A 27,409-nucleotide genomic window follows, 5' to 3' on the forward strand; every position below is an offset into this window, starting at 1 on the left:
CCCCAAAAAAGGCAAGAGCAGAGACCCTATAGAGATCCAAGTGAACCTGGAGCCTTGCAGGACCCAGGGCCAGCTCTTCCACTATCCATACCAGTGTGACTGGGGCTCACTTCATTACTTTATATCTTAGGTCTCACCCATGTAGACTCTGAGCACCCTTCTAACTCCACATCTACAAAACTAATGAAAACAATGACAAGAAAAATCATGAACAACAACAAAAAAAAACATCAACAAAACTCCACCTTATTTATAGTCTAGGAGCCAGATTTATCAATAAACTCTTAAGCCAATAGTGTTATATTAACAAATGGAAGGCCTTTGCTGACCCCTTAATTTCACCTGGGAAGGGTCAAAGAAGAAAATGGTGGGGAGAAGGGTCCTTGGGATATGAGGTGGGTGGGGTAGGGGAGCTATGGAGGGTGTTAGGGAGAGAGATAAACAGAGAGAGAAGATAGTTCTGGCAAATGGAGGCCAGCTTCTGCCCCCTTCTCTCCTCCCTTCTTCTGCCCTCTCTCCTCCTTCTCCTGCACTCCCCTCTCCTTCTACTCTTTTCCTTCTCTCCTTTTCTCTTCTCTATCTCTTTTTTCTCTTCCTTTTCTTTTCTCCTCTCCACCTCCCCTTCTTTCCCTCTCCCCCTCTCCTTCCTTCTCTCCCCTCTCTCTCCTCCTCCCTTCCTTCCCCTTCTCTCCTCCCCTCCCTATAGAAGCCCCCACCAGAGCATTTCAACCACGATACCACCCAAACCCTTCTCACAAGTGTAGAAATAGTTACAACTTGGTTCAAATCCCACTTGATGACAATGCAGAGGGCACTTTTAAGCAAAGCCAACCAAGGGGTTGAATCCTTAATGCCAGCCACTTGGGGAATCTTTCATAGGCATGAATCTCACCAATAAAAAAAAAACCCTTCCAGGGAAAGCACAATATAATATTTAACAACAATGATAATTAATAATATAATAATCACTCAGCTTATACACACTTCTAACTAAGCAAAGTCCTCACAACATCCCCTGCGAGGTAGGGAAATCATACATACAAGCTTGTGTATTCCCCCAGTTTATATACACAGTGTTCCATCTTCCAGCATTCAGCAGTACTGGGACTTGACTCCTTGACCATTCAGCTAATACAGTGTGCACTGTGGTTACAATTTTCATGAAGGACTTAGGAATAATCATTCATGTCAATGGCATTCTGGTTTGCTCATCATCATTTACCAGTAGATGAAAAAACAAGGGGGTGGGACTGGAAAGGAAAAAAAAACAAACAAAACACATCCCCATTATTAGAGAAAAAGGGGATGAGGGGATACAGTACCTGCAAAAAAAGAAAAAAAAAACATTTAAAAAGACCTTGCTCCCAGTGCCTGCAGTGGGCTTGGCTGTATTGCCAAACACCCAAGTGATTTTTCTTCAGGTAACCCCTCCTATCCTGGTCCAGTGGATCTAGCCTATAGGCTAGCTTGGTTTATCCCAAATGAATCAATCTAGTCCTGAAATCCTTGGTCCATGGCTATGTTCTGCCTGACAACCTCACGGTCAAGTACCTCAGTGATTCAGTTGCCCACATTCTATATTAGCCAATGGCTCCATAGAACCCGTAAGTTTGGATTCAGGAATAACAAACTCTAAACAGATCCCAGCAAAGGGAGGCAAAGTTCCCTAGTGACCAGTTGGAAAGCCCTGAGTTATAGTATTTATACAAAAAAGTAGAAGGTCTCCCTCTTCCACCCCCCTCCTCATGCTCCAGCTGGCCCCAAATGGGGAATGAGGGTGGAGGGGATGAGTTTGGATGACCTAGCACCAGTCTGATGGGGAATTAATTTGGCCCTAGTAAAGGCTCCAAGGTGAGTTAAGAGTCACATTTATTTGGAAAAACGCTCCTTGTCCCCTAAGAGTCCAAGAGCACCTCTGGCAATAACATCCCCTACAGTACATACGTACATACCCCCCTTTCTGAGAGCAGAGACTTGAGCACCTGAACAGGCTTTTGGGAAAGGGGAAACTGGGCCTCTTGGCCAAGTTGGCTGCTCCTAAGGCTCCGGAAAAGAAAGCACAGCAGCTTGGCAACTAGCCAGGAGGAGGAGGGAGGAGTAGGGGAGGAGAGGAGGAGGAGGAAGAGATAAGGGCTCCTTCTGCCCTGTCCTCACCAAAATGTGGCAAAATATAGCTTGATACAATCCTCTCTGAAAACATATTCACAAATTATAAGCCTTGAAAACTAAGAACTATGTAGTCTGAATTGCCACTCCCAAACCCACAAAGGGGAAAAATATATATTTTTCCCTCAATGACATTAAATAAGAAATTATGCTATGCAAAAAAGAGACTAAAATGAAGAGACAATATGGAAAATAATTTTGGATTCGGAGCTGGAAAGGGGGGATCCTACCTGTCCTCCAAATCTCTAATTTATCAAGAGGGAAACTGAGGCCCAGTGAGGGAAGGAACTTGCAGCTTATCACTTCCAAAGTTAGCGCCCCTCCCCTCCCCTTCTATAGGAGTCTAGAAACAAGTGAAAAAAAGTTGATCAAAAATTGTTCTAGAACTGTCCTCAAATCTTCCTGGGGGCCACTGGGTTGCTGGCATTCCTCCAGAGCTTCTCTGCCTCCCTCTTGCCCCCATTGCACACAGTGAGCTAAGCATACAGAATCTGCTGGGGCTGGTAAGTCCCTGGCAATGTTCCAGGCTGGATGCTGTCCCTAAATTTATACCCAAGCTCCACTACAACCCCAACGTCATCGCCATTCCCCTCACAGCCTCTTGAAATTCTGGAAAAACGAGAACCTCAAAACCGTTTTCAGGCTTTTTTCAAATGTCTCAGTTATAAAAACAAAACCATGAAATGTCTTCAGCTCTGGAGCAGAGTCAAGTGTGCTTTGATCCCTTACAACTGGGGAAAAAAGGACAATCTCAAGGCTTCCTACGAATGACTATAAAAAACAAAAACTGGAAATGTCTTCAACTCCATGGAGCAAAGTCAGGTAATACTTTATCAATTCTCCCCCATCCCCAATTCAAAGCCTCACTCACATCACATCTGAAAGACAGAGAAGTGGGGCAAGGACAGGGCAGAGGTGTGGGGAAGTCTGGGTTGGTGAGACTGGATATTGGAGTATCTAGAACAAAGTTTCAAAAATGCAGTCTTGACACTCCTTCCAGCCCCTGAGCAGGCTGCTCCCCCCCCTCCCAACACACACATTTACATATTCGCGCTCCAGCACGGCACAGATCCCTAAAAGCAGAGAGGGATTGAGTAATTCAAACCAGAAGGAAAAAGGAAACCTCCTGCAGTGTTGCTAGGCTCTGTTAAGAGGGTGCCTGCTGGGGATCAGGGCCCGTTCAGATGGTAACGTGTTGTGCAGTCTCCCTGGGGCTTCTGGAGCACAACTGGGACGAGGGGATGGGGAGCCCCCCCAAACTCCTGCTCCTCCCCCAACATCCCCGGGGGTTAGGGCAGAACCTGAATATTTCAGGGCTTATTAAGCTTCTGAGCAACTTCCTATATAAATTAAGTCCTTACATCATTTCCATCCATCAGAATAGTCACAGGGCCTTGTAAAAGAAGGTGCTCAATAATTGTTAGGCTTGTCAGAGCTGACAGGGCACAGGGGAAGTAGAAAAAACAGTGCAAGTCAGCGGGCTGGCTGGTCTTTGCAAAGCGACACTCTAGAATCTTGGGGAGATGACTGTTCTTGTAACTGACAGACATGTGAGGCAGAAGTCTTTTGAATTCATGAAAGCACCATAAATATGATCCCTGAGCCCCACAAGGGACACCTCAATCTCAATACCCCAGTGCCTCTTCTGAGGTATCCAATGCTGGCATTCCATTTTCCAGCAGCCAAAGGAAAAAAAAAGTCTTTGACCCAGGCTATAGTTGGGGGACCCCAGAAGTAGCTGGGAATAACACCAGGAAAGCACAGGGGACCCAAGGCCAGAAGGAGTCAAGAAGGTGAGGCCCACAGGATGGGCACTTCCTGAGTTGGTGGGGATGGGCAGTGGAAATCAACTGGCTCATGGAAACCATCTGGCCCTGGGTTCTCATATGTTTTTTTTCCTCCCAGGGCCCACCACTGTTTTGGCAGTCAGAGCTACCAAGAGTTTTTCAAGTGAATGTTCAAACCCATCTAAATTCAGATCCTTCACCAACCTCTGAAGTACCTCAGGAGGATGGGAGAAGAGGAGGGGTTGTGGTCAGGGTTCTACTTGCTATTGAAAATCTCAATTCCTCCCTTTTACCAACCCTCCCCTAGACTTCTAGGTTCTTTTGCAGAACTTAGTTCAAAACAAAACAAAACAAACAAAAAAACCAAGAAACATCCAAGCAGCGTTGTGGTAGCAACCTACTTCCCCCTTGCCCAGACACAAAAAAGACCATTCAAATAGTTAAACCAGTTGTTTTTGGAAAATGGAGGGAGACTTGGGGAGCTGAGTTGTACCCCCCAGACTTGCAGAGCAGATATGGAATAAGTCATCAATACTGGGGCTGGAAGTCCAGTATGTGACTTGACAGTTTACCAGGACATGTGGCCACCACTGGCCGAAGAGACCTAGGGAGGAAGCAAAGAAGCCAGGTTAGACCCTTAGGATCTCTTACCCATCATTCTCGGTGTGTCCCCAGTACGCTTACCCTCTTGTGAGGTTGGGCTTATGTAGTTACCTTAAAGGAAGAATCCGGTGCAGGAGACTTTCCCTCTAAGTGGTATAAGGAAGGGGTGAACCCCACTCTATCTCCGGTGCCCCCTGGCATGGCCCAGATGATAGCTTCCCTGTGCTCTTCTGAACTGGTGTAAGGACTGCAGCTCGAAAATTTGTGAAGGTCCAGCTCGGTGCATTCGACGGGGGCATGGGCCCAGCATGACTGTGTTTCTGAAGCACAGGAAGGGAGTGTCGGGGGTTGCCCCGTTGGATCGGGTTGGACCTCAGAAGGTGGGCAGGTATGGATGAGCACCTGGGCATCAGTGGTATTGCAGGCCAGCTGCCCAGGGGAAGGCTCAAGGTTGCCATGTAGGTGATGATGATGCTCATTTCCCTCAGTTCTGGATGTTGGACTATCAGCCACAAACTGCACCAAATCCTCAGGGGCTAGAAATGGGAAAAGCCACCCTATATTGAAGTCAAAGACTTGCTCCCACAGATGAGACCATAGCACCTGATTCCCGCTAGGGCATTATAATTTCCTCACAACCAACCATCCTGATGGGGTGGCTATTACAGGTACAGGAACTAACATCTCCTCAATAGGACAAAAGCTGGGAGGATTTGAACCCTGGATCTTTTGCCAATGACAGAATCCCCCCTTTACCCTCCTTTTTCACTTTGGCAAAGTCTTTCACTGACCATGCTCTAGCTGGGATGTGGTGGGACGGACAGACAGAATCAGGTAAGGAGTTCCACGTGCTATTAGCCTCAAGGAGAAGGCTGAGCTCAGCCTACCTACCAAAGAAGGTAGATGTGGCATCTAGAGAGCTAATGAATATGGGCTGAAATGCTCAGATCACCCCTTCTTAAGGGGGCCCTTCCCAGGGGGCTTTGGTAGGGAGATGCCCCACTGTATAAGCTACTTCAAAAGCATTAACACAGGAGTAAGAGATACTCACCTCCATTTTGCTCGACAACAGGACACAAATTCTTCATGCCTAGCTCTCTGCTGGGATGTGGGCCTACATAATCAGAAACCTGAGATAGTTCTCTCTGCCCCCGAAAGTCTGGTGACCCAATAAAGCCTGCAGGGAAAGGAAAGAAGGTAATGAGTGAGGATGAAGGCAGACAAAATGGAAGAGGGTCTTTCCCCCCTCCTCATTCTTCTCCTCCCCCTCAACTAGATCCCTACCTGCTAATGGCTCATACTATCAGCTCCCCAAGCCATGATTCTGTGTGTCTAAGTATCCTCCTCCTCCTCCTCAACCCATTCTCATCCTCTTGAGGATGAGGACAAGATGAGAACGGAGTGGATAAGGATGAGGATGAGAATGCGAGGAGGACAAGGATGAGGACAAGGACAAGGATGGAAGGGGGATGAGGACAAGGACAAGAAGAGGAGGAGGATGAGGACCAGGATGAGGATGAGAATGGGAGGAGGATGTGGATGAGGATGAGGATGATAGGAGAAAACAATGAGGATGAGAAAGGTAGGAGGATGAGGACAAGAACAGGAGGAGGACAAAGACAAGAATGGGAGGAGGATGAGGACAAGGACAAGAAGAGGAGGAGGATGAGGACCAGGATGAGGATGAGAATGGGAGGAGGATGCAGATGAGGATGAGAATGATAGGAGAAAAGAATGAGGATGAGAAAGGTAGGAGGATGAGGACAAGAATGGGAGGAGGACAAGCACAAGAATGGGAGGAGGATGAGGACAAAGATGAGGATGAGAACAAGAGTAGGACAAGGATGAGGACAAGAACAGGAGGAACAAGGATGAGGATAAGGATGAGAATGGGAGCAGGACGAGAACAAGAACAGGAGGAGGAGGATGTGGACAAGAATGGTAGGAGGAAAAGAAGGGGGGAGGGTGAGGAAGAGGATGAGGATGAGGACAAGAATGGGAGGAGGAGTATTACGAGGCCGATGATGAAAATGGAAGTAGGATGATGACAGGATGAGAACGGGTGGAGGATGAGGACGCAAATGAGGTCGAGAACAGAAGGAACGAGGATGAAGATGGGAATGGAAGGAGGATGAGGAGAAGGATGAGAATGGGAGGACGAGGACAAGAGAAAGAGGAGGATGATGATGAGAAAGGGATGAGGATGAAGACAAGGATGAGAATGGGAGGAGAACGAAGATGAGAACAAGAGAAGAATGAGGATAAAACAAGGAAGAGATTCAGAGGAGGATGAGGATGAGAATGGGAGGAGGATGAGGATGAGAACAGGAGGAAGATGAGGACAAGAATGAGAGGAGGATGAGGACAAGAAAGGGTGATTATGAGAAAAGGATGAGGGTAAGTTTGAGAATGAGAATAGGAGGAGGACAAGGACAAGAATGGGAGGAGGAGGAGGAGGAGGGCAAGGACAAGAAGGGAAAGAAGAAAAGAACGGGATGAGGAGAACAAGGATGAGGATGTCTTCATGTCCCTTTGCCTCAGTTTCCTGATCTGCAAAATGGAGATAATACTAGCACCTGCTTCTTGGGTTGTTGTAAGAATTATTTAAGGTAATATTTGTATAATGCTTAGCATAGTGCACAGCACACAGGAAGCACTATATAGTACCTACTATGTAACAAGCCCTTTACTAGGAACTGGGTGTACAAAATCCAAAACAGAACATCCCTGCCTTTCAGAAGCTTATATTCCACTTAGAGGAAAGGACACCAGTCAGTTGATAGGCATTTAGGCCCTAGGGATACAAAACCCTCAGACTCAGCCCCTGCCCTCAAAGAGCTAATGGGAGAGATGACAGTTGGAAACACACAAGATATATGGGTAAGGGGAGGGATGAAGGGAATAAATGTTTATTAAGTAGCTATCGTGTGCTTTGTACGTATTATTTCATTTGATTCTTCCAGCAGCTCTGGGGGGCGGGGGGCGGGTAGGGGCTATTATCATCCCATTTCATAGAAGAGGAAACTGAGGCAAACAGTTTAAGTAACTTGCTGAGGGTCAGGCAGCTAGTAAGTGTCTGAGACTGGATATGAACTCTAGTTTTCCTGATTCCAGACAAAATGGAATGATCCCTGCTCTCAAGGATGTTACATTCTATGGTACTTAAGGAATGATAACAGGCTCTTTTATTGGCATATTCAGTCCCACCAACCTTTGAGTCATTTAACTTGCCCTTCCTTGAATGTTATCCTTGTTTGATAGATGAGGCTTTGAGAAGTAGGGCACCCTGCTAATAGCTGTAGACTATAGAGGGTAGGTCTGATTCTCAAGTGCTCAGCTGCCCCAAGTGGGGTCCATGTTGCTGCTACCCAAGTCATCCTTACGCCAGTGTCAGACCCTGACTTGGATATAAAGCCAGTGCCCTCTATCCAGACCCACTGGGCACCAGTGGGCTATTTTGACTCAGCTGGCTGCCCTTCAAGGAAAGACAGTGACTGAGCTGGAGAAAAATGGAAGTCTGCCCTGTCCTTAGCTCCCCTGGAGAACTCAATCCTTTCCCTAGTGACTCACTATGTGACATGTATGACCATGAGTGACACTTTCATGGGGAACTCTCACACATCTCTTGCTCACTTCCCATACCTAGCCTTCCATTGGCCACATGGTTCCAGCTGGGTCACCTTGCTCATCTCTTCAACATTCAACTTTGTGCCTCTCTGACTACCTCGCAAGCAAGGCCCCGATTCCCCATCAATGTGCAATCCTCAGCCCCAAGGTGACCAGGATCAGATGACGTAAAGTTGGCAGTGACCTTAGAGTTCACCAGATCCAACCCACTAGTTTTACAGATGAGGAAGCAAGCCCAAAGAGGGGAGCGTCCAAGGTCACACAGCTGCCTTCCAATCTAGTGTTCTAGTTACTCAAAGGTTAGATTAGCAGAGGCAGAGACAAGGGGACCCCCCATGTTCTCTCCTCCAGCTATTTGCAGCAGCCTCGACTTCTGCTAAGCAATTACCCACCTCCCTGTACTCCTAGTTGTCTTGTCAAGTACAGCAGCCCTCCCCCCCCCCCCAAAATTGCATTAAGCGCCTTGTGGGCAAAGATGGCCTTTTCTGAAAGAACCTAAGCTCCTTGGGAACACAGACACATTCACTTTTGGTTTTGCACCCTAGTGCCTAGTACACAGTAGGCATTTAATAAATATTTGTCAGTTGATTAATTTAGCATCTCTGGATTGCCCATTTAGCATCTCTGTTCCGCCCAGAGCAGAGGGGCTCCTTAAATATTCACTGATCCAAATGAAATTTATCCTATGCTCCTAGGTTCCCCAACTATCAGCCGCCTGGCAGGATTAAGCCTAAACCAAAGGAGGCAAACTCTCTTATCATTTTTTAAAATCTAAAAGGTGAACAATAGGGATAGAAGGGACCTTAGAGATCAGCTGACCCAAACCTCTGGGTCCTATTTTACAGATGAAGAAACAGAGGCCGAAAGAAAAGCAGTGAGACCACATAGACACAGAGTGAGCATTTGAATCCAGATCTTCTGACTTCCAATCCAGTGCTATTTCCAGCCTCTAGGTAGCTCTGTCAAGGCCACCCATGATGAGTCTGAGAGGCCTGTCTCAATAGGTCTCCTCCTACTGGCTAACCCAAGACTACTTGCAGTGACCACCCAGAGACTGGCTGAGGCATGTGGGGGATGCAGTGAATAGAGTGCTGGGCCTGGAGTCGGGAAGACCTGGGTTCAATCCAGCCTAAGATACTTACTAGCTGTGTGACTTTGAGTAAATTACTTACCCTCTGTCTGCCTCAGTTCCCCATCTGTAAAATGAGGATAATAATAGCACCTGCCTCTCAGGATTGTTGTGAGGATCAAATGGGATATTATTTGTAAAGTGTTTAACATAATACCTGGCACATAGTGAATGCCAAATAAATACTAGCTGCTATTATTATTAGCACAGGTGATACTGTGTCACTGAGAGTGGTGTGAAAGACTGAGTAACCAAGTGGAAAGATTGCTGGAATCAAGCAATCAATCAACAAGCATTTACTAAGCACCTACTAGATGTCAACCAGTGTAGTAGAAGCTGAGAGATCATAAGCAATGGATCTGGAATTCGAGATCAACAAAGAACCCTAGATGTCAGCTAGTCCAATTCCCTTATTTTACAGATAAGAAAACTGAGGCCCAGGAACAGGAAGGGACTTGCCCAAAGTCATACAGCAAGTAAATGGTAGAGTCAGGGTTTCAACTAAGGGCCTCTGACTCCTGAGTCCAAACTCTCTCTATTGCACCACACTACCTCTTAACCACATTCTCAGAACTGCAAAAGATTTCAAAGACTATCTATTGCAGGGATGGGAAACCTGTGGCCTTGAGGCCACATGTGGCCTTCTAGGTCCTTGGGTGTGGCCTTTTGACTGAGTCCAAGTTTTACAGAACAAATCTTGGGTTCTTGGGTTTAACTGATTGGCAGTGAGAATATGGGCAAGGGAGAAGTCACTTAATTTGTTTCGGCCCTATGTTTCTTGTCTATAAACTGTGAATAGTGACATTGCCTTACATGACAGGGGGCTGCGATTTGGAAAAGCACTTTGCCGACTATAAGGTGAGCTATTAGTAATTGTTTTCTAGGGGCCATGTGTAGAGAAGCGAAGTTGGAGGGTCAGTCAGTAGACCTGGAAAGTGCTTAACGTGTGTTTTGGTGAATTTCTTGAACTGAACTCTGCCCCAGATCTGATACTTACTAGGTTACCAATGATTTCCTGATGCAAATTTCAACCATCATTGTTTCACTTCTCATTTTCCTTGACCTCAACAACTTTGGGACAATGATGACCACCTTTTAATCACGACTACCTCTTGGTCCCCAACCTCAGAGAGGTTATACTCTCTTAGAGTCTGTCTCTCTGTCTCTCTCTCTCTCATGCAGTTATGTGGTGCCAAGGATAGAGTGCAGGATTTAGAGTCAGGAAGAGCCAAGTTCAAATCCTGCTTCTAAAACTACCTACCTGGGTGACCCTAAGCAAAGTCACTTAACCTCTGCATATCTGCAAAATGGGGATAATAATAACACCTACCTCCTAGAGTTATAAGGATCAAATGAAATAATATTTATAAAGAGCTTTGCAAACCACTTTTCTATGCCAGTTCCCCATCCTTTTTTCAGACCTCACATTTTCCCCCAAGGTTCTGTTGATGATTCCCCTCCTCTATTCCCCTTTCTCTCTCTCCCTCCCTCCCTCCCTCTCTCTCTCTCTCTCCTCTTCCCTGGGAATCTTAGTCACTTCCACCACTTTAACTACCACCTCCAAGCAGATGACTCCCAAATCTCTAGCCCCATTTCTCACATCTCCTCTGAGCCCTGGACCTACATCTCTCCAATCACCATCCAGACATCTCCTCTTGTTTGTCCAGCTAACACTTGAACTCAACACAGTCAAACAAATGCTCATTAGCTTTCCCCCTAAAATTTGCTAGAGGACATGCTGGTAAATGTTTAACTTCAGGCTCTCTTGAAAATGTAAGAATTTGCATTATTATTATTCTCTCCCTCACTTTAAGTCTAGACAATCAACAAAACCATCGATCAATCCCTGATTTGGAGCATTTGCTGATTTCTGAGGTGCCAATGCAAAGCTGGAAAATTTAACAATCTGTTCTGTACATGCTGGATTCAGGATACCTCAGATTCTTATTTATCTTGACTATACTAGCCCTATAGGTAGTGCCATTTTTTCTACTTTAGAATTAGCTCCACTGAGATTTTTTTGAAAAGAAAGGACACAATTCAGTTAGGTGCAGTTGTAGGGCAATGCAACGCTCTTGGTCTCTGTTTAAGGAGGGGGTTCAGCAAGTCTTTCTCCCCATTTCCCACTAGCTATATAGCTCTGAGACTTCTCCAGAAATCTCCAAGATATCCTCAGCAGGGTGCCTTCTCACCCTGCCTACAATTTCTGTTTGTGTATTGTCTTCCCTCTTTAGCTCATAAGCTCCTTGAGGGCAGGGTTTATCTTTTGTTTTAATTTGCATTTGTATCCTCAGCATTTAGCACAGAGCCCACCCCATAGACAGTACTTAATAAATGTTTATTGACTGAGGGATCTGTAACCAGTTTTATCTTAAGTACCATTTCTAGTACTATTCTAGTACATCACTTCCTAAATTAGTTGAGTTTACTCTATGATGGCTCTACTATCATCAGTGATGAGAAAAGCTTGCTATACAAATGAATGAAAATCTATTATATATCACATCTATTTATTGTTCTCCTTTCAGTTCCATCTGCAAAGGTTAATGGGGTAACCTGGTTCAGGTAAGTTTAACAACAAATCCCCTCTACTGCTTTCCTCTGTTATGTGAGGTTATACTATTTCAACAATGTTTTTTAATATGAGTTTATTCTAAATCCTTGATGACGGTGTTTCTCCTCTTGGCAAGATGAGCATACACTTTGTTAAAGTGGTTTCTGGGCTCTTTTGACCTCCTCATTATGGCGCTGCTTTACATCTGCTACACTTCTGTAGCAAATGGTGATGGTCAATGTCATTTTCTTTTTCTTTATCCATTGCTCATGTTTCAGGGTCAACAGTTACTTGAATACCTCTCAGGATGGAGCTGCTATAATTGTACACAGTGTCTTCTCATGTTCATCCTTTCTTCTAATTTGGTTTGGGTTTTGACCTTTACTTTAACCAGTCAATGATCTGATTGCACAGACACCTGATGCTAAAAATGACTCCCACATGAGTAACCAGCTGTTTTCTGTTTGTCAATTTCATTTTTTCATGATGTTGTTTGGGGCTAACTACATTGAGATCCTTCTCATACTCTTGTGAAAGTATTCATGATCGACAGAGCTGAGACCATTGAGGGCACTCTACAAGCCTTTGGTGTCTTTTATGTCTTAATCCTAAACATATTTTCTGCCACTCTCCCCAGTGTCCAACTTCACATTAAAACACAGATATATATATACCTTGGTTTCTCAAGTTTTTTTCTGAGAATCTCTCCACCTCATCCAATTCTGCTTCATAAGCTAAGATTTTCTTCATGGTGGCCTGTTCATGATCACTCATCATAAACATTACAAAGTGAATGAAACATTACAAAGTTACCAAGTAGCTCATGAAATGTTATTTCACTCATAATGTAGGAACATTATGAGTCTACCATAAGCAAACTTTTATTCCCATTTTGAGAAGATCTTCCATTTAGCTAAAAATTATACTTTACATCTTTCAGTTTCATTTTCACCTGGAATGCCAATGCAGATAGGATTCAGTTTCTTTATTAAAGTATGATCTTAACACACAGCCTCATAGATAGTACTGGGAGGGATTTTAGTGGTCATCTAGTCTAAACCCCCATTCTACAAAATAAGAAATAGGTTCAGGGAAGGAAAATGACTTGCCCGAGATCACACAGGTAGGAAGCAGCAAAGTCAGGATTTGATCTTAGGTCCACTGATTCTAAATCAAGTACAATTTCCACCTTGCTTACGTCTGTGGGTCTAATTTGTTTCCAAGTCCCAGAGTGTTCCTCAGTCTATTGGACCTCATTCATGCCACCCAAGAGGTAGCAGGTGGAGTGGTGAACAGAGCATCTGGACACGGAGGCAGGAAGACCTGAGTTCCATTCCTGTCTCAGACATTTTCTATCTGTGTGAACATGGGCAAAGTCACTCAACGTGAGTTTCCTCATCTATAAACTGTAGATAATAATAGCACTTACCTCCCAGGGTTATTGTGAGGATGGATCAAATAAGAGAATAAAGGGAAAACATTTTGTAAACCATCTAGAGCTACATGAACATCATCAGCATCATGTCTTACCATGCCGGAATTGGCGCTTGATGAAACGCTTACAGTAGATGATGGCAAAGGATATGAGGGCCAGGGCAAAAACAATTAGCACACTGCTTGTTAGCACCATGAGTGTGGCTTCCTGGGGGGGCGCTGTAGGTACCTCGAGCTTCATGGAGCTCAATCTGAAGGCACCTGTGATACAAGATGGAAAGGACCATCAGAATGGGGCAAGGAGTAAGGTAGTAGTCTCCTATCTTTGCTGGGTACAGCTCCTGCCATGAGGGAGGCTTCTCCAAGCCAGAGCCCTATTTTTATTGTGGCTCTCACAAGTCCTAGTGCCAAAGGCCTCTCTTCATCCTGGTTACCTGTAGGTTATTGCATTGAGATCCCCTTCCCACTGGGGTAGAGTAACAGGGCAGCATGGTGCCCTGGAAAGAGCACTGGACTTGGGAGGTGAGAAAGCATGAGTTCTGGGTCCATCTCTGCTTCCATTTGCTCACTATATGGTCACAAGACCTAGTAACATGGGCAGGTCATTGACCTTCTCACACTACCAGCAAAATGAGTTTCTTAGACTTGAAAATATCCAAAGTTCCTTCTAACCGTGATGCTCAGTGGAGCCTGGATCTAGAACCCAAAGTATCCTCACAGGTCCTTTTCAAGCAGAGGATGGACCAGCCCTTGTTGGCTATGTTAACATCGGGATTCCTTTTGGGCAGAGGTTATTCTAGATGGCTGCTGAGGTCCCTTAGTGTTCTCCAGTTCTGTTATTTTTAGACCTGGTCCAAAGCCCTTCTTTTCCTTATCATGGAGGTCTATGGCCTCAGGGCCCAAGTGACTCAGCAGAGGTCTCCCGATGCTTGGATTTGAAGTTACATCACCAGACTCCAGAGCTACACTGTGTTCGCTATACAACAATGCTCTAAAGTCCTCTCTTCATGGCTCCGATTTCTATGGCTTGAGGTCTCTCTGGCTTTGCCCAGCTGATATTTTGAGGCTCTCCTGCGTGTCCATCCTAAGATCCCTTACCATACTTTCTAGGCCCCCACCTCCCTGGTTGGCTAACTCTGCCCTTCCCCAGGAGGGAAGGAGAAAAGATAACATACATTGAACCTCTGACACAGGGGTTTGCTTGGTGCATGAGATGCACTCCTGGTCCTGAAGGCCACCGATTCGAGTCTTACAGTAGAACCTGTAGGTGAGGAAATAGGAAATGAACTTGAAGACAGTAGAAAGCTTCCCAAAGATCCATAGATGCTCCATTTCCAGACCTGCCCTTGAAGCCTAGAGTCAGAGAACTTGACTTCAAATATGGCTTCTTCCACTTACTACCTGACCTGGGGCAAGTCACTCTCCCTCCCTCAGCTTCAGATTCCTTCCCTGTAAAGTAAAAGTTAGACTAACTGGCCTCTGACATCAATTCTGGTTCTAAACCAATGATCCCATGGGGGACCTTGGTCTCTCACTAGTTGGCCTCTGAGGTTGCTTCCACATCTAAGATCCTATCACCTTTTCCAACTTTGTAGGATCTGGCCTCACCATCAAGTACCCATGGTTACCCTTTGTTACTATTATGATCAGCCAAAGAGGAAAATCAACCCCTACTTGGGCATAAGCTGGATTGATGTTAAAGAACTATTTCCACTGTATAAGTATGTACTGATGGCCACTCAGTGGAGGCCAGGATTGTACTTTTTTTCTCACATGGAGTGGAATTTCCAGAAAGAATGATATATTAGAAGGCAGAAGACATGTGTTGGAGACCAGATTCTGCCACTTACTTGATTTGACTTTCGGAAAGTCACCTCCACTTCTTTATCTGTAAAATGTGGACAATAATACTGTTGATACACAGCACTCCCAAGGTCCTGTAATGTGTTATACTGTGTATCCCTATTATCTGTGTTTGTGTCATATCCCTTACTTCATGGGAACAAAGACTATGTCTTATCTAAACTCCATCTTGCCTGGCTACTAATACAACAGTCACTTAATAAATGTTTTCTGCAAGAATGAAGGAAGGAATAGGTTTTTATTCCTGAATCGAGAAATGTTGGGGATGCAAATTTCATAAAATGTAGAATGTTAATGACAGACAGGACATGAGACTTAATCAGTCCATTTATTCTGCACCTGGAGGACAGCTTAACAATGTCCTCTCTCTCCCCCAAGCCAGGCTGCTTTGGAGGAGACATGTTCACATGTAAGTATATATAGCATGTAGGTTGGCCTTGAGCCCAGGTCTTAATGACTCCATGGCTGGCTCTCTCTTCCCTAAGCCATGCTACCTTGGAGGAGACATGGCCACACGAGGGTATATCTAGAACACAGAATGTCAACAGTGAAAGGGACCCCAGGAGTCATTTAGTATGGCCGCCAAGGAAAGGCCAAGAGATTTGTCCAATGCCACACAATCAGTAAACACCCAAGAAAGTCTCTGAACCCAAGGTCATGGGTTTATAGATGAATGCTCAGTTCTGAAGGAACATCGGGAGGCCCAAAGTTGAAGATTATGCAGATGAGAAGGCAGAGGTCTGTGGCAGCAAAGTCATTTGCCAACAGTGCTACTGCAAGCACATGGCCATCATTTCAGAAAGTTGTTAAGTTGCTGTTCAAGCAGGGCTAAATACATGAAAGTATTTGAAAAGGCATAAAGTCCTCTAAAAATGGGAGTGCTTAGTTTCCTTCCTGTTGCTAAAAAGCTAGGAATCAACTTACCTGGGGAGACAGTCTCCGCAGACTCCATTAGAAGTGGCAGTGCAGTTGACTTTCTGGACTCGGTTGATGACAGAACAAGTTAGGCAGGCTTGACAGCTATGGTGGCCCCAGCCACTCTTGTATCTTCTGGGGGGACAAGGGGTGCAGAATGCATCTCCTCCTTCCCCATAGCCACATTCCTGGCAGGAAATGGACACAGGACATAGATTGGAGGCATTTATTCTCCCTGGGGAGCTGGGAGGCTATCTAACTCAACTTCCTCTTAAAGATTTCAAAAATGATCACACAGTTGGGGATTAGCAAGGCTTTCAATCCAGAATTACTGTTTGTCCCTTATGCTACATCATCCAGATGAGAAGGACAAGCCATGTAACCCCCTTGCTTTGGTATGGCATATGGTTGTGTTTGCCCTTTGTTCTTGAGGAGGACCATGACATCAGAGAAATGATGACATGATTTGCACTTGACTTTCTTTTGACTGAGGGAGGGCTGTGCAAGGTCACCAGCCTCACTTTCTCCTCCAGAGCCATCTGGGTCCAGTGGCCAGATATTTATCAGGATGACTGGAAATGACCCAGGATACAAATGGGATATGGTATGGCCTCCCAGAAATGGTACCTGGGGAGGCAGAAGTGGGGGATGTGGTGGTGATGGGAGAGAGGCTAGTATGTGGTGGCAACAGTGCGTGTGTAAGGGTGTAGTACAAGGTAGAGAAGATGAGGTTGGGCAAGCGTAGACATGTAAAAAAATCTAAGGATTTTAGTGGAGCTATGAAATGACATTAGAACATGGAAGACCAAAAGATGCCACCATCTTAGGTTGTATTCAGAAAGGGTCAGCTCCCTACCCTAGAGAGATGACAGGCCAGTGCCTCTATATGCTGCTAGGCTCAGATCTCATCTGGCTTACTGTGCTCAGTAATAAGCATTCCTTTTTGCAAAGGATGTTGACAAGTTGAAACAGATCATGAGAGTGTCCGGGATGAAAATCAGGCCAGAACTAGGTGCAATTGGAGGAAATGGGAGTGGGTGGGCAGGGTAGGAGGATTTTAGCTGAGAGAGGACTTAATGGAGGATATGATCACTATCATAGATTTGGAACTGGAAGGGACCCTATATATGTGTGTGTATGTGTATATATATATATATGTATATGTGTATGTATGTACATATGTGTACATGTATGTATGTATGTTAAACCCAGCATTTTACAGTTGCAGAAATTACAGCGCAGAGCGGTTAAGTCACCTGCCCAGGGTTATGGTCTAATAAGTGCAACAGGCAGCATTTTAACCCAGGTCTTTTGGACTCCAAGTCCAGATCTCCACTCTCATACAGAAAGGGGCAGGCAAGACCAAGGACAATGGAGAGACAGTGCAAAGAACCAAGTTTTCACTCAATATAGATAAATTAGAAAAATACATTTCTATTAATGGTATCTGACCCAAAGTAGAAAGGAGTATTTGGGGAAGTTCCCCATCACCATGTGTCCTCATTGTCTCCCAAAGCCCTCATCATGGAAGGTCTTCAGCATCATGTGTTGAGGAGTAGAACCTGGCTCTGTCAGTTACCACCTCTGTGACTTTGGGCAAGTCACTCACCTTGCTGAGCCTCAGTTTCCTTATTTATGAAATGAGTCAGACTTGATCATCTCCCAAGGTTCCTTCCAGCTCTAAATCCTAAGATCCTGCTTTCATGGAGGGGATTCATGCTAAGATACCTGTGGGACTAGGTGCCCTCTGAGATCTCTTGGAGTAATGTAGTTTGGCTCTGCTGCTCATTACCTTTCTGACCTTGGGGAGGGTGGGGACTTCTCTAGGAAATTCAGCTTGGTCTAGATTCTAGATTCTAGGATCTCTAAGGCTCTTTCTAGTTCTAAAAGTTGTTTCAAGAGAAGGCTCTTGCACGGTCAATAACCAGAGACAATTCTCAGTGCTGGGCCAAAATAGACCCTCTCTGATATCTGGCCATTTGTCCCAGACCCCAGAGAGGAACAGTTACCTTCCTAGGGCAGGAAAAAAAAACAACTGGGAAGTTTCTCTCTCTTTCTAATTTGTAGAAGCCTCCTTCCCAAAAAGAAGTTCCCCACAGGACCATGGGAATGTGTTCAACCTTCTGGCTTGGGGTTGCCTGATTTGGACACTGGTTGGTTCTGTACCCCTTCAACTTCCTTCCCCCTCCCAACTGTTTTCAGGGCAGAAGAAAAAAGATCTACTAGCTGATCTTACCTTGGAGAGCTCCTGGCCAGGGCCACACTGTTGGCAAGTGACACAGTGTCCCCACTGGTCCCGGTACTGATTCTCTTGGCACTCCATGGTCTGGTCTAGGAGTGGGGAAGCTGGGAGCGGACACCAAGGAAAGGTCTGAGATGGAAACAAGGAGAGATGTGGCTGCTCACAGTGCAGAGGGAAGAACACTGGCCTTGGGTTTGAGGTCCAGGGTTACTGCTATTTAACTAGCTGTGGGGCGGCTTCCTTCTCTGTCAAATGCCACCCAGAATTAGGGACTATGCTCTTGGCAACAAGTGAGGTGCAGAAATAGCCTGGTGTACTGCCAAGAGAGCTGTGGGGGGTAATGTCAGGGGAGGGAGTGGGGCCATCTCAGACTCAGCTTTAGCTCACAGAGGATGGGGGCAAACCTAGTAACCCACTCCCACTCCCATTTCCTTCATCTGCACAAATATCTGCTCCAATCTATTGTCCTCAGGATTCAGTGAGAGAAGCCCAGATAAGAGACTCAAGGCATTTAGAAGACTTAGGAAATAAAGAAGTAAGATTCTTTGGTTAGGCCCTTTCTGAGCCCACACCAAGGGGAATAAACTAATTTCTTTTTTAAGGGGGGGGGGGTCTGTATGTGTTTGAGACTAGGAAACACCAGCACACCACGATGGCAAGAACATTGGATTTGATGTTGGATGACTTGATTTAGAATCCCTTCATACCATCACTACTGTCTCATGGTTATGAGAAAACCACTTAAATTTCCTCAACCTCAGTCTTCTTCTCTGTAAAATGGCTGCAATTATACTTTTACTCCTTGCCTTCTAAAGATACTTCCAGCAAAGCATGTTTTTTTTAAAACTGTAAATTGTTCTACAAATAAGAATGGCTCATAATTTTGTCCCTTGATACAATGTGGTGCAATTTTTAAAAAATGCTGGAATTGAAATCAGAAGACCTGTTTAATCTTTGTGACTACAGACAAGTCCTCTTCGAATCTTGGTTTGCTTATCTGTAAAAAGGAACTAATGAGATGAACATTTTCTGTTTCACAAGGCTGGAGTGAGAAACTCAAAATCACTAGACAAATAGAACAAGTTTGACCCTACTGTCAGAGGAGGGGATTGAGTGTGGAGAATAAAACCTCCATGATAAAGCTACCCCTAATGGCATTCCTGAAAAGGGAAAATCTTTCTCCCTACAGCTGTCATAGACCCATAGATTTGGAGCTGGGAGAGACCCCCAAGGTTATCTGGTCCAAATCCTTCGTTTTACAGATGAAGAAACTGAGGCCTAAAGAAATGGAGCAACTTGTCAAGTGTCACATAAGTAGTAAGTGGACAAGATAGTATTTATACCCAGCTTGAACCACTGGACAAATCTATCTTCCTTCCTCCCTTCCGCCTTCCCTCTCTTCTTCCTCTCCCCATCTCATGCAAGCTGGAAGTAAGTGGACTACTCATTGCTCCAGTCCCACTTTGATCATTCACCTGCCCTGGACTGATTTACTCCTTAGGCAACATGGTGGCATCTCCTGCTCCTGAGGGCTCACTGGATTTATGCCAAACTTAGTACAGACACATGACTGCAGCTTAGAACTCCTGAGCTAAAGAAAAAGAAGTCCACTAGCCTTAGCTGCCCTGTGAGACAGGATTACACATATACTCTACTGTGCTCTGTCTGTAATTCACTTTACGTTTAATGAAGTTATTGACTTCTTAAACTCAACTGGTAGCCCCTACATCTAACCTGAGGCTCAGGGGAACCATTATCTTCATCCCCCCACTGAAACAGAGGAAGTAAGGAGAGAGAAAATGGAATGGAAGGGGAGAGGGGGAGATCAGGAGGAGGAAGAGGAGAGGGAGAAAGACACACACAGGAGGTGTAAGAGGAGGAGGATGAAAAAGAGAGGTAAGGGGAAGGAGAAAGAGGGAGGGAAAAAGAAGAGAGGGAGGGAAAGAAATTAATTCAGTATTTTGCAGGCCTCACTCATGACAAATAGGATTCAGTGCCAGAGGCTGGGAGCCAACCTACTGGTCTGGACAGTACCCCTATATCCTTCTCCTCACAGAAATAGAAAGAGGCTTCCCGAAGTGGCCCACCAACAGTGTCCTTGGGGTGAGCTCTGGACAGTGGTATTCAAATCTCCAGGGTGGTGACTCCTAGCCTTTGGGAGGGGAGACACTTGATCTAGTATGATTTCTTAGAGGATTGTGGACTTGGAAGGGCTTCACAAGGTCATCCAGATCATAGGGTATTTGAGCTGGAAGGGTTTTTCTAGTCCAACAGCCTTATTTCACACTGGGGGCAACTGAGAAGCAGCTACAGCAGCAGATATTGGAAAGAGCCCTGGCCTTGGATCTGAGATGCCTGGGTGTGGTCTCAGCTCTGCCACTTCCGAGCTTTGGGACCATGAACAAGTCCCTTCCCCAGTCTGTACCCAGTTTCCTCATCTGTAAAATGAGGGGGCTAGATGATTATGACCTTTGAGGTCCCTTCTAACCTAGAATCTATGGTCCTGTGACTAAAGGATTTGTAAGAACTCTTCCATCTCTAAAGCAGAACATCCTAGGAGGTCCAGAGAGGCTCATTAACTGCCCCTAGGGCACAGAGGAAGAAGGTGGCAAAACTGGAACAGGAATCATCATCAGCTTTCCACAATCTGTTCTCAAAGTGCCCAGGCCAGGGGTGGGGAACCTGCAGCCTCGAGGTCACATGTGGCCCTCTAGGTCCTTGGGTGCCACCTTTTGATCAAGTCCAAGTTTGACAGAATAAATCCTTTTATGAAGGGGATTTGTTCTGTGAAGTTTGGATTCAGTCAAAGGGCCCCACTAGAGGACCTAGAGGGGATTTTTTCTGTGAAGTTTGGATTCAAAGGGCCACACTTGAGGACCTAGAGGGTCCTTGAGACTGTAGGTTCCCCACCCCTGGCCCAGGCCATAGAAATTGTAACTTCTTAATGACAAATTTCCCTTTCTCTAACACTGTAGGATTCATAAAGCACTTTGTGATTTATGGTGAGTTTTCCTAACAGCACTCTGAGATACAATCCTCATTTTACACAGGGGGAAACTGTTACTCCAAGGTGTAACATGACTAGGATTTACAGTCAGGTATTATTATTCCTAAGACAGTCTTATTTCCACTATACTGCATTGTCCATGTCCTAGGGCCTTGGGGGTCCAAGCTCTGGGACCTTAGGCAAGTTACTTGCCCTCTTTGGGCTTTGCTTTACTCCTCTTGAAAATGGGGGGATTGGAGTAGATGGCCTCTGATGTCCCTTCCAGCTCAAGAACTAGGATCCTTTGAGCACTAGCCATGCAACACTATTTATAGGTTCCTCATTGTCACTGCTGTTCAGTGATATCTGACTCTGTGACCCCATGGACCATAGCATACCAATACTGTCCCTAGGGTTTCCTCGGCAAAGAAACTGAAGTGGTTTGCCATTTACTTTTCCAGTGGATTAAGGCAGACAGAGGTGAAGTGACTTGCCTAGGGTCATACAGCTACTAAGCGTCTGAAGCTGGATTTGAACTCAGGTCTTGCTGATTCCAGGCCCAGCGCTCTACCCACTGAGCCTCCTAGCTACCTATAGGTTCCTAGAGCTGCCCAATTAGTGGGCTATTATTTTCTTGGAGTGGCCTGCACCACTGCTCCTTTTTGGTACTTCCCAAATCAATGTATGACAAACCCTCCCTGGAAACAGACCTACCTCACCCAAGACTACATGACAATCTACACCCAGGCACACACAAAAAATGCAAAACAAAAAGAAAAAAACCGAGCAAAGTTGACAAGTCTAGATAACTAGACTTGGGGTACCAGGGAGGCAAGTATTATCAATAATCTCCAGATCTTGGTGCTGTCTCTGCCATGAATCTACCTATTTCTCTTTCTTCCCTTTCCCAAGAATGGACACCAAGAGTGGTATCCCCCTCCATACTTCCAGTTCTCTTCTCTACTATCTTGCTCCCAATTTTGGCCATACGGACCATTTACCAGTTGTGTTCTCCTTAGAATAATTAATTCATCACAGAAAATCAGACCCGGAAGAAACCTTGGAAATCATCAGACGGAGACACTGAGGCCAAAGAAGAGAAGCGACTCTGCTGCAGTTGTACTACTAATTAATGGAGACCACCTGATATAGTGGATAAAGTGGCAGCCTTGAAGTCAGTGAGATCTGGGTTGGAATCCTGCCTTTGACACATTAGCTGTGTGATGCATGGCAGATCACTTAACCTCTCTGAGACTCAGTCTAAATAACATCTGTAAAATGGTGATGATAATAATAGCACCTGGCTCACAAGGCTGCTGGGCAGATCATGAGATGACATGTAAAAGTTATATACAAATGTCAGCCAGTATTATTAAATGGCAGAGCCTTTGGGAGGAAGGCCGAGTCAGACGTACCTTATACAAATCCTGCTCTAAAGTGAGTAACAGTATATTAGGTGGGGCAAGGGTGTGGAAGCCAGCTCTGATCCTCCCTGAGAGCTGATTGGTAAGTTTTCTGTGGGAGCATTTACACCTTAGAAATTGGGAAATACTACAAATTAGGGCTTGGCCGATTGTTCCATCGATTGTCGTGCCGAAGAAAATGTTGACAATGAAAATTAAACATAAAAGTGTTTTGATTTCTCCCCCTGGAAAGCTGATTGTTAAACATTTGCAAGCAATCCCTTAAGTAAAACCCTGGTTTCTCTTAAAAGAAAGTTTTAAAAGGCAGAATGATGCAGCAGAAAGAACGGTGGAATAGGAGTCAGAATGAAATTCTGGCTCTGATGCCAAGTAACTGTGCGACCTTTGGCAAGTATCCTCACCTCTCTGGGCCTCAGTTTCTTCATGTGGAGTAGACAGCACAGACTATTGGAAAGGGTCCCTGGCTCTGTGGCTCACTAGCTATGTGATTGTAAGTCACTTCACTGTTCTAGGTCTTTTCGCTCCTCAGTAAAAAGAAGAGGTAAGGGGAAGGTAGGTGATCTCAAGAAGTGACACCTTCCAGCTCAGACAGTCTATTAAATTTCAGGAATAATTTTGTTGGGAGCATTTCAGGGACAAGTCAACTGTCTCAACCAAAAAAAAATTAACGGAGACCTCAAGAAATTCAACAAAGTCACCAAATATGAGATTAGGCCACAAGATATCATTAGTGTTCTTATTTACTAGCAATAAAGATGAAGGAAACATAAAAATGAAACCTCATTTACAACAAAACCCATCAAATACTTGGGAATTAACTGACCTAGAAATATACAGAACTTACTTTAAAAAAGGGCAACTATAAACCTAGAAAGACCGAAATAAAGTAGGACCTAAATAACGTGAGGGACAGTCAACTTTCATGGATGGGCTGAATGAATACACAAAAAAGGATAATATACCTTGCTCAAATTCTTTAATGTTTAATTCATTACCAATCAAAATACCAAGGAGTTTCTTTATAAAATTAGATGATGGAATTTTCTTTTGGGAGGACTGTATTTATGATTTCACTGGTATAGGCAACTGTCAGGGATGAAACTTCCTCATCCCAAGTCCCATGACTCCAAATCCAGTGACTTTTTCCCACCATATGACCTGCCTTTTTACAGGTCCAATTCCATCACATTCAACAAGCATGCACTAAGTGTCAACTAAGTGCCAGACACTGAAGATAAAAAGGCAAAACATGAAACAGTCCATGCCTACAAAGGGACTAACGAGAAAAAAACAGACATAAGTACAAAATATAAACAAAAAATAGAAAATATTTCAGGAATGGGAGATACCCAAAATTGGAAGGATCTCAGATGAGGAAACTCAAGCCCAGAGAAGAGACTCACTCAAGGTCACACAGGTAGAAATAGCACTGGAACCTAGGTTTTTGAACTCAAGGTCCAAGGTTCTCTTGATAACATCACAAATCCAGTAATGTTATGTGTTAGAATTCTCTTTCCATGGGTCACATCTTGTCAAAGACTGTAAGGTCCATGAAGACAGTGAGCATATCTTACATACTTTGGTGCTTTGTCTCTCTCTCAGCACCCTGGACAGTGCTCTGCACAGGCCAGGTGCTTAATAACTTTGTGTTGATGGTAATTACAACTATAGGGTGAAGAGTAAGGATGTGGAAGCTGAGGGTCTGCATTCAAATCCTGGTTCTGTCAATTACTGTGCAACCTCTGTCAAGTCACTTTCCTTCTCTGGACCTCCATTTCCTCCTTTATAAAATGGGGGAGCAGAGCAGGAGTTTTTAATCTTTTTCTTTGTATAATGGAGTCCTCAGTAGTCAGTCTGGTCAAGACTCTAGACTCCTTTTCAGTTCTGTGTGTGTGTGTGTGTGTGTGTATGTATATATGTATGTATATTTATATGTGTATAGATGTATATATACACACATATACATACATATGTACACACACACACATAAACACACATAAATACATACACACATCTACACACACACACACACATATATATACACACATATACATATATACACACACATATACACACTTATACATATAGTACATATATATTTAAGTTCAAAGACCCCAGGTTCAGAATCCTTGGGCTACATGATTTCTAAGGTCCCTCTCTCCTCAAAATCCTGTGATATCAAGTCCAAACTTCTTTCCACATGAAATGCCCTACTGGTCTGGGCAGTGGCAGTGCAGTCATTGGGGCCATCACCCCCACCCCTACCCCACCCCCGCCCCCAGCCCCAGCCTATTCTCAGTTTGCTGCATGCCTAGGGGGTGAAACACTTTGTCTATCCCAAGCAGAGGGTGGGATGACAGGTCTAAATTAAGCCCCCATGCCTAAAGGAAGATATTTGCTTTTCCTGGACAGTGCACTTGGTGGGGATTAAACCGGGTGTGGAAAACAACACCCAAGGTAGCAGCCCTGCACCCTGCCCATCATTGCTCAATTCTTTAACTACTCTCATTCTTTCCCTCCCTCAAGCCCAAGAGTGTTTGCACCTCTTCTTGCAAAACCAAAGCAGAGAGTGATCTAGGGAGAGGCAGGACCCAGGGATCCCTCTTGTGAACTGCACAAGGCGTTTGTCTCTTCCAGGTGTGGGTCGTTGGATCCCCCATGCAATTCACGAAGTTAGTTTTGACACGTGGACAGGGTGTCCCATTCTCCTTTCATGGGCCAAGCTCATTTCTCCCATTAACACTATCCCCACGTATCCCCACGGTGACAATTGCGAGCCAGTATCAGGGTACAATATTGGCAGCACGGTGGAAAGAGCACTGAAATACTTGCCAGGAGATCTGGATTTGACAGATGTATGATAAGCCAACTCACTTGGATTCTCCCGGCCTCATTTTCTTCTTTGATAAAAGTAGAGAGCTTGACAAGAATGGTGTTTCCCAAACTAAGCTACCTTGTGCATCAGAGAAAAGAACTAAATTCTTATGAGGAAGTAGAACAAATAAAGGACGTGGGGGCCAGAGACCTAGGCCAAGACCAAGTCTTGATCCTGACCTTCAGGGTCCTAGATTTAGAGCCATGAGAAAGGGGTAGCTTTGAAATCATCTAGCCCACGCATGAGGAACCTGCAGCCTCGAGGCCACATGTGGCCCTCTAGGTCCTCAAATGAGGCCCTTTGATTGACTCCCAACTTCACACCACAAATCCCCTCTAGGTCCTCAAGTATGGCCCTTTGACTGAATCCCAACTTCACAGCACAGATCCCCTCAATAAAAGGATTTGTTCTGTCAAACTTGGACTCTGTCAAAAGGCCACACCTGAGGACCTAGAAGCCCACACATGGCCTCAAGGATGCAGGTTCCCCACCCCTGGCTTAGTCAGAACTCATCTCATTTCCCATAGGAAGAAACTGACAGGGAAATGAACTTGGCCAACTGTCATCTAGTAAGTGACAGAACTGAGACTCCCTCTCCAAAGCCAGTGCATTTTCCAGGACCCTACCAGGAGCTGTGTTGACTGTAGAGGAGTCACTTCACCTCTCTGAGGCTCAGTTCCCCCTAGAAACTGGGGGAGAAAAATGCTGAAGTTTCTCTATGAACAGTTGCCAGGAGGAATTACTTTGTCCACTGCAGAACACCAGAGAGATGGGAGTTATCCATTTACTTTAGACTGCTTCGCCCTTTGAAAGCTTGAGAACAAGGGAGATGAAAACGAACCATCTTTGTTTTCTGTCTGTTTGTTTTCAGGGTTACAGGTTTGAAGTAGAAAAGTTGGTAAAATTTTGCACCGATCTATTGCTAAGCCTGGAGTGGGACAGTTGGAAAATGATCTTTCATGGACTTTTCCATGGCTTCCAAGACCCTTCCTGTTCCTACCTACCTTTACTTATATGTCTACATTTTAGTCACATTGGGCTGCTCCTTGGGCCAGCACACAACATTCCATATCCTGAATTTGAGCCTTTGTTTAAGTGACACACCCCACCCCCCACCCCACCTCCAATGTCTGGAGCACACTCCCTCCTCCTCCTTTCTGTCTCTTTGAAAACCACAGCTCAGGAGGTACAGCTAAGGAAGACTCAGATTTCCCAAGTTGTTACTGCTCTTGGCCTCCACAAATTACTTTGTATTTGCTTCTTGTAGACTTATATTATGCCCCTTACCCCCACCCCAGTTGGATACTGTAAACTCCTAGAAAACAGGGAAATGTTTAACTTTTGTCTTTGTAGCCCCAACACTTAGCCTTCCACAGAGTCTGGAACATAGTGGGTGCTTTGGAATGCTTATTGACTTACTGAGAGAAGCCAGGTTTTCAGCCGTGAGCATGTACATGCGCACGCGCACATACACACACACACACACACACACACACACACACACACACACAGAGGCACATGCCAGAACATCACAAGAAAGGCAACTCTGAGAGCTACAAATGCTTCAGAGAGAAAAATGAGGATTTGGGACGTGGCAGTATAGTTTTCTCTTGTATGCGTGGAATGTTAATCTGGAGTCACAGGAAAAATCTTTAACTCCATTTTGCCCTAATTATAAAGAAAGATAAAGAGAAGAAAGGAGAGAAGTGAGGAAGAGAGAAACAAAAGAAAAGCCACAGTAATTCTGTGTATCTGGCTCAACTCTTGGGGAGTGCTTGAGAGTCCCTCCAGTTTCCAAAGTGAC

General features: G+C 45.0%; 1 protein-coding gene across 3 annotated transcripts in view; it reads right to left on the reverse strand.

The window, feature by feature from the left end:
* Nucleotides 1-522: 522 nt before the first annotated feature.
* The window catches only part of EDA2R (ectodysplasin A2 receptor), a 32,996-nt gene continuing 6,109 nt past the window's right edge, over nt 523-27,409 (reverse strand). Inside the window, exons 2-9 of one of the 3 annotated variants that reach the window (XM_072626943.1) lie at nt 20,055-20,090; nt 18,315-18,449; nt 16,088-16,266; nt 14,476-14,561; nt 13,397-13,561; nt 5,608-5,733; nt 4,668-5,092; nt 4,391-4,557 (exon numbers count right to left, since the gene is read on the reverse strand). In XM_072626943.1, coding sequence (XP_072483044.1) covers nt 4,522-4,557; nt 4,668-5,092; nt 5,608-5,733; nt 13,397-13,561; nt 14,476-14,561; nt 16,088-16,266; nt 18,315-18,401 — 1,104 coding nt within the window. In that variant the 5' untranslated portion in view covers nt 18,402-18,449; nt 20,055-20,090 and the 3' untranslated portion in view covers nt 4,391-4,521. Of the gene's footprint in view, nt 1,251-4,390; nt 4,558-4,667; nt 5,093-5,607; nt 5,734-13,396; nt 13,562-14,475; nt 14,562-16,087; nt 16,267-18,314; nt 18,450-20,054; nt 20,091-27,409 lie in introns of those variants that run through there. The other 2 variants (XM_072626942.1, XM_072626941.1) reach the window with 2 other exon arrangements.

This window comes from Notamacropus eugenii, chromosome X (genome assembly GCF_028372415.1).
Source record: "Notamacropus eugenii isolate mMacEug1 chromosome X, mMacEug1.pri_v2, whole genome shotgun sequence".
In the NCBI taxonomy this organism is placed as follows: domain Eukaryota; kingdom Metazoa; phylum Chordata; class Mammalia; order Diprotodontia; family Macropodidae; genus Notamacropus; species Notamacropus eugenii.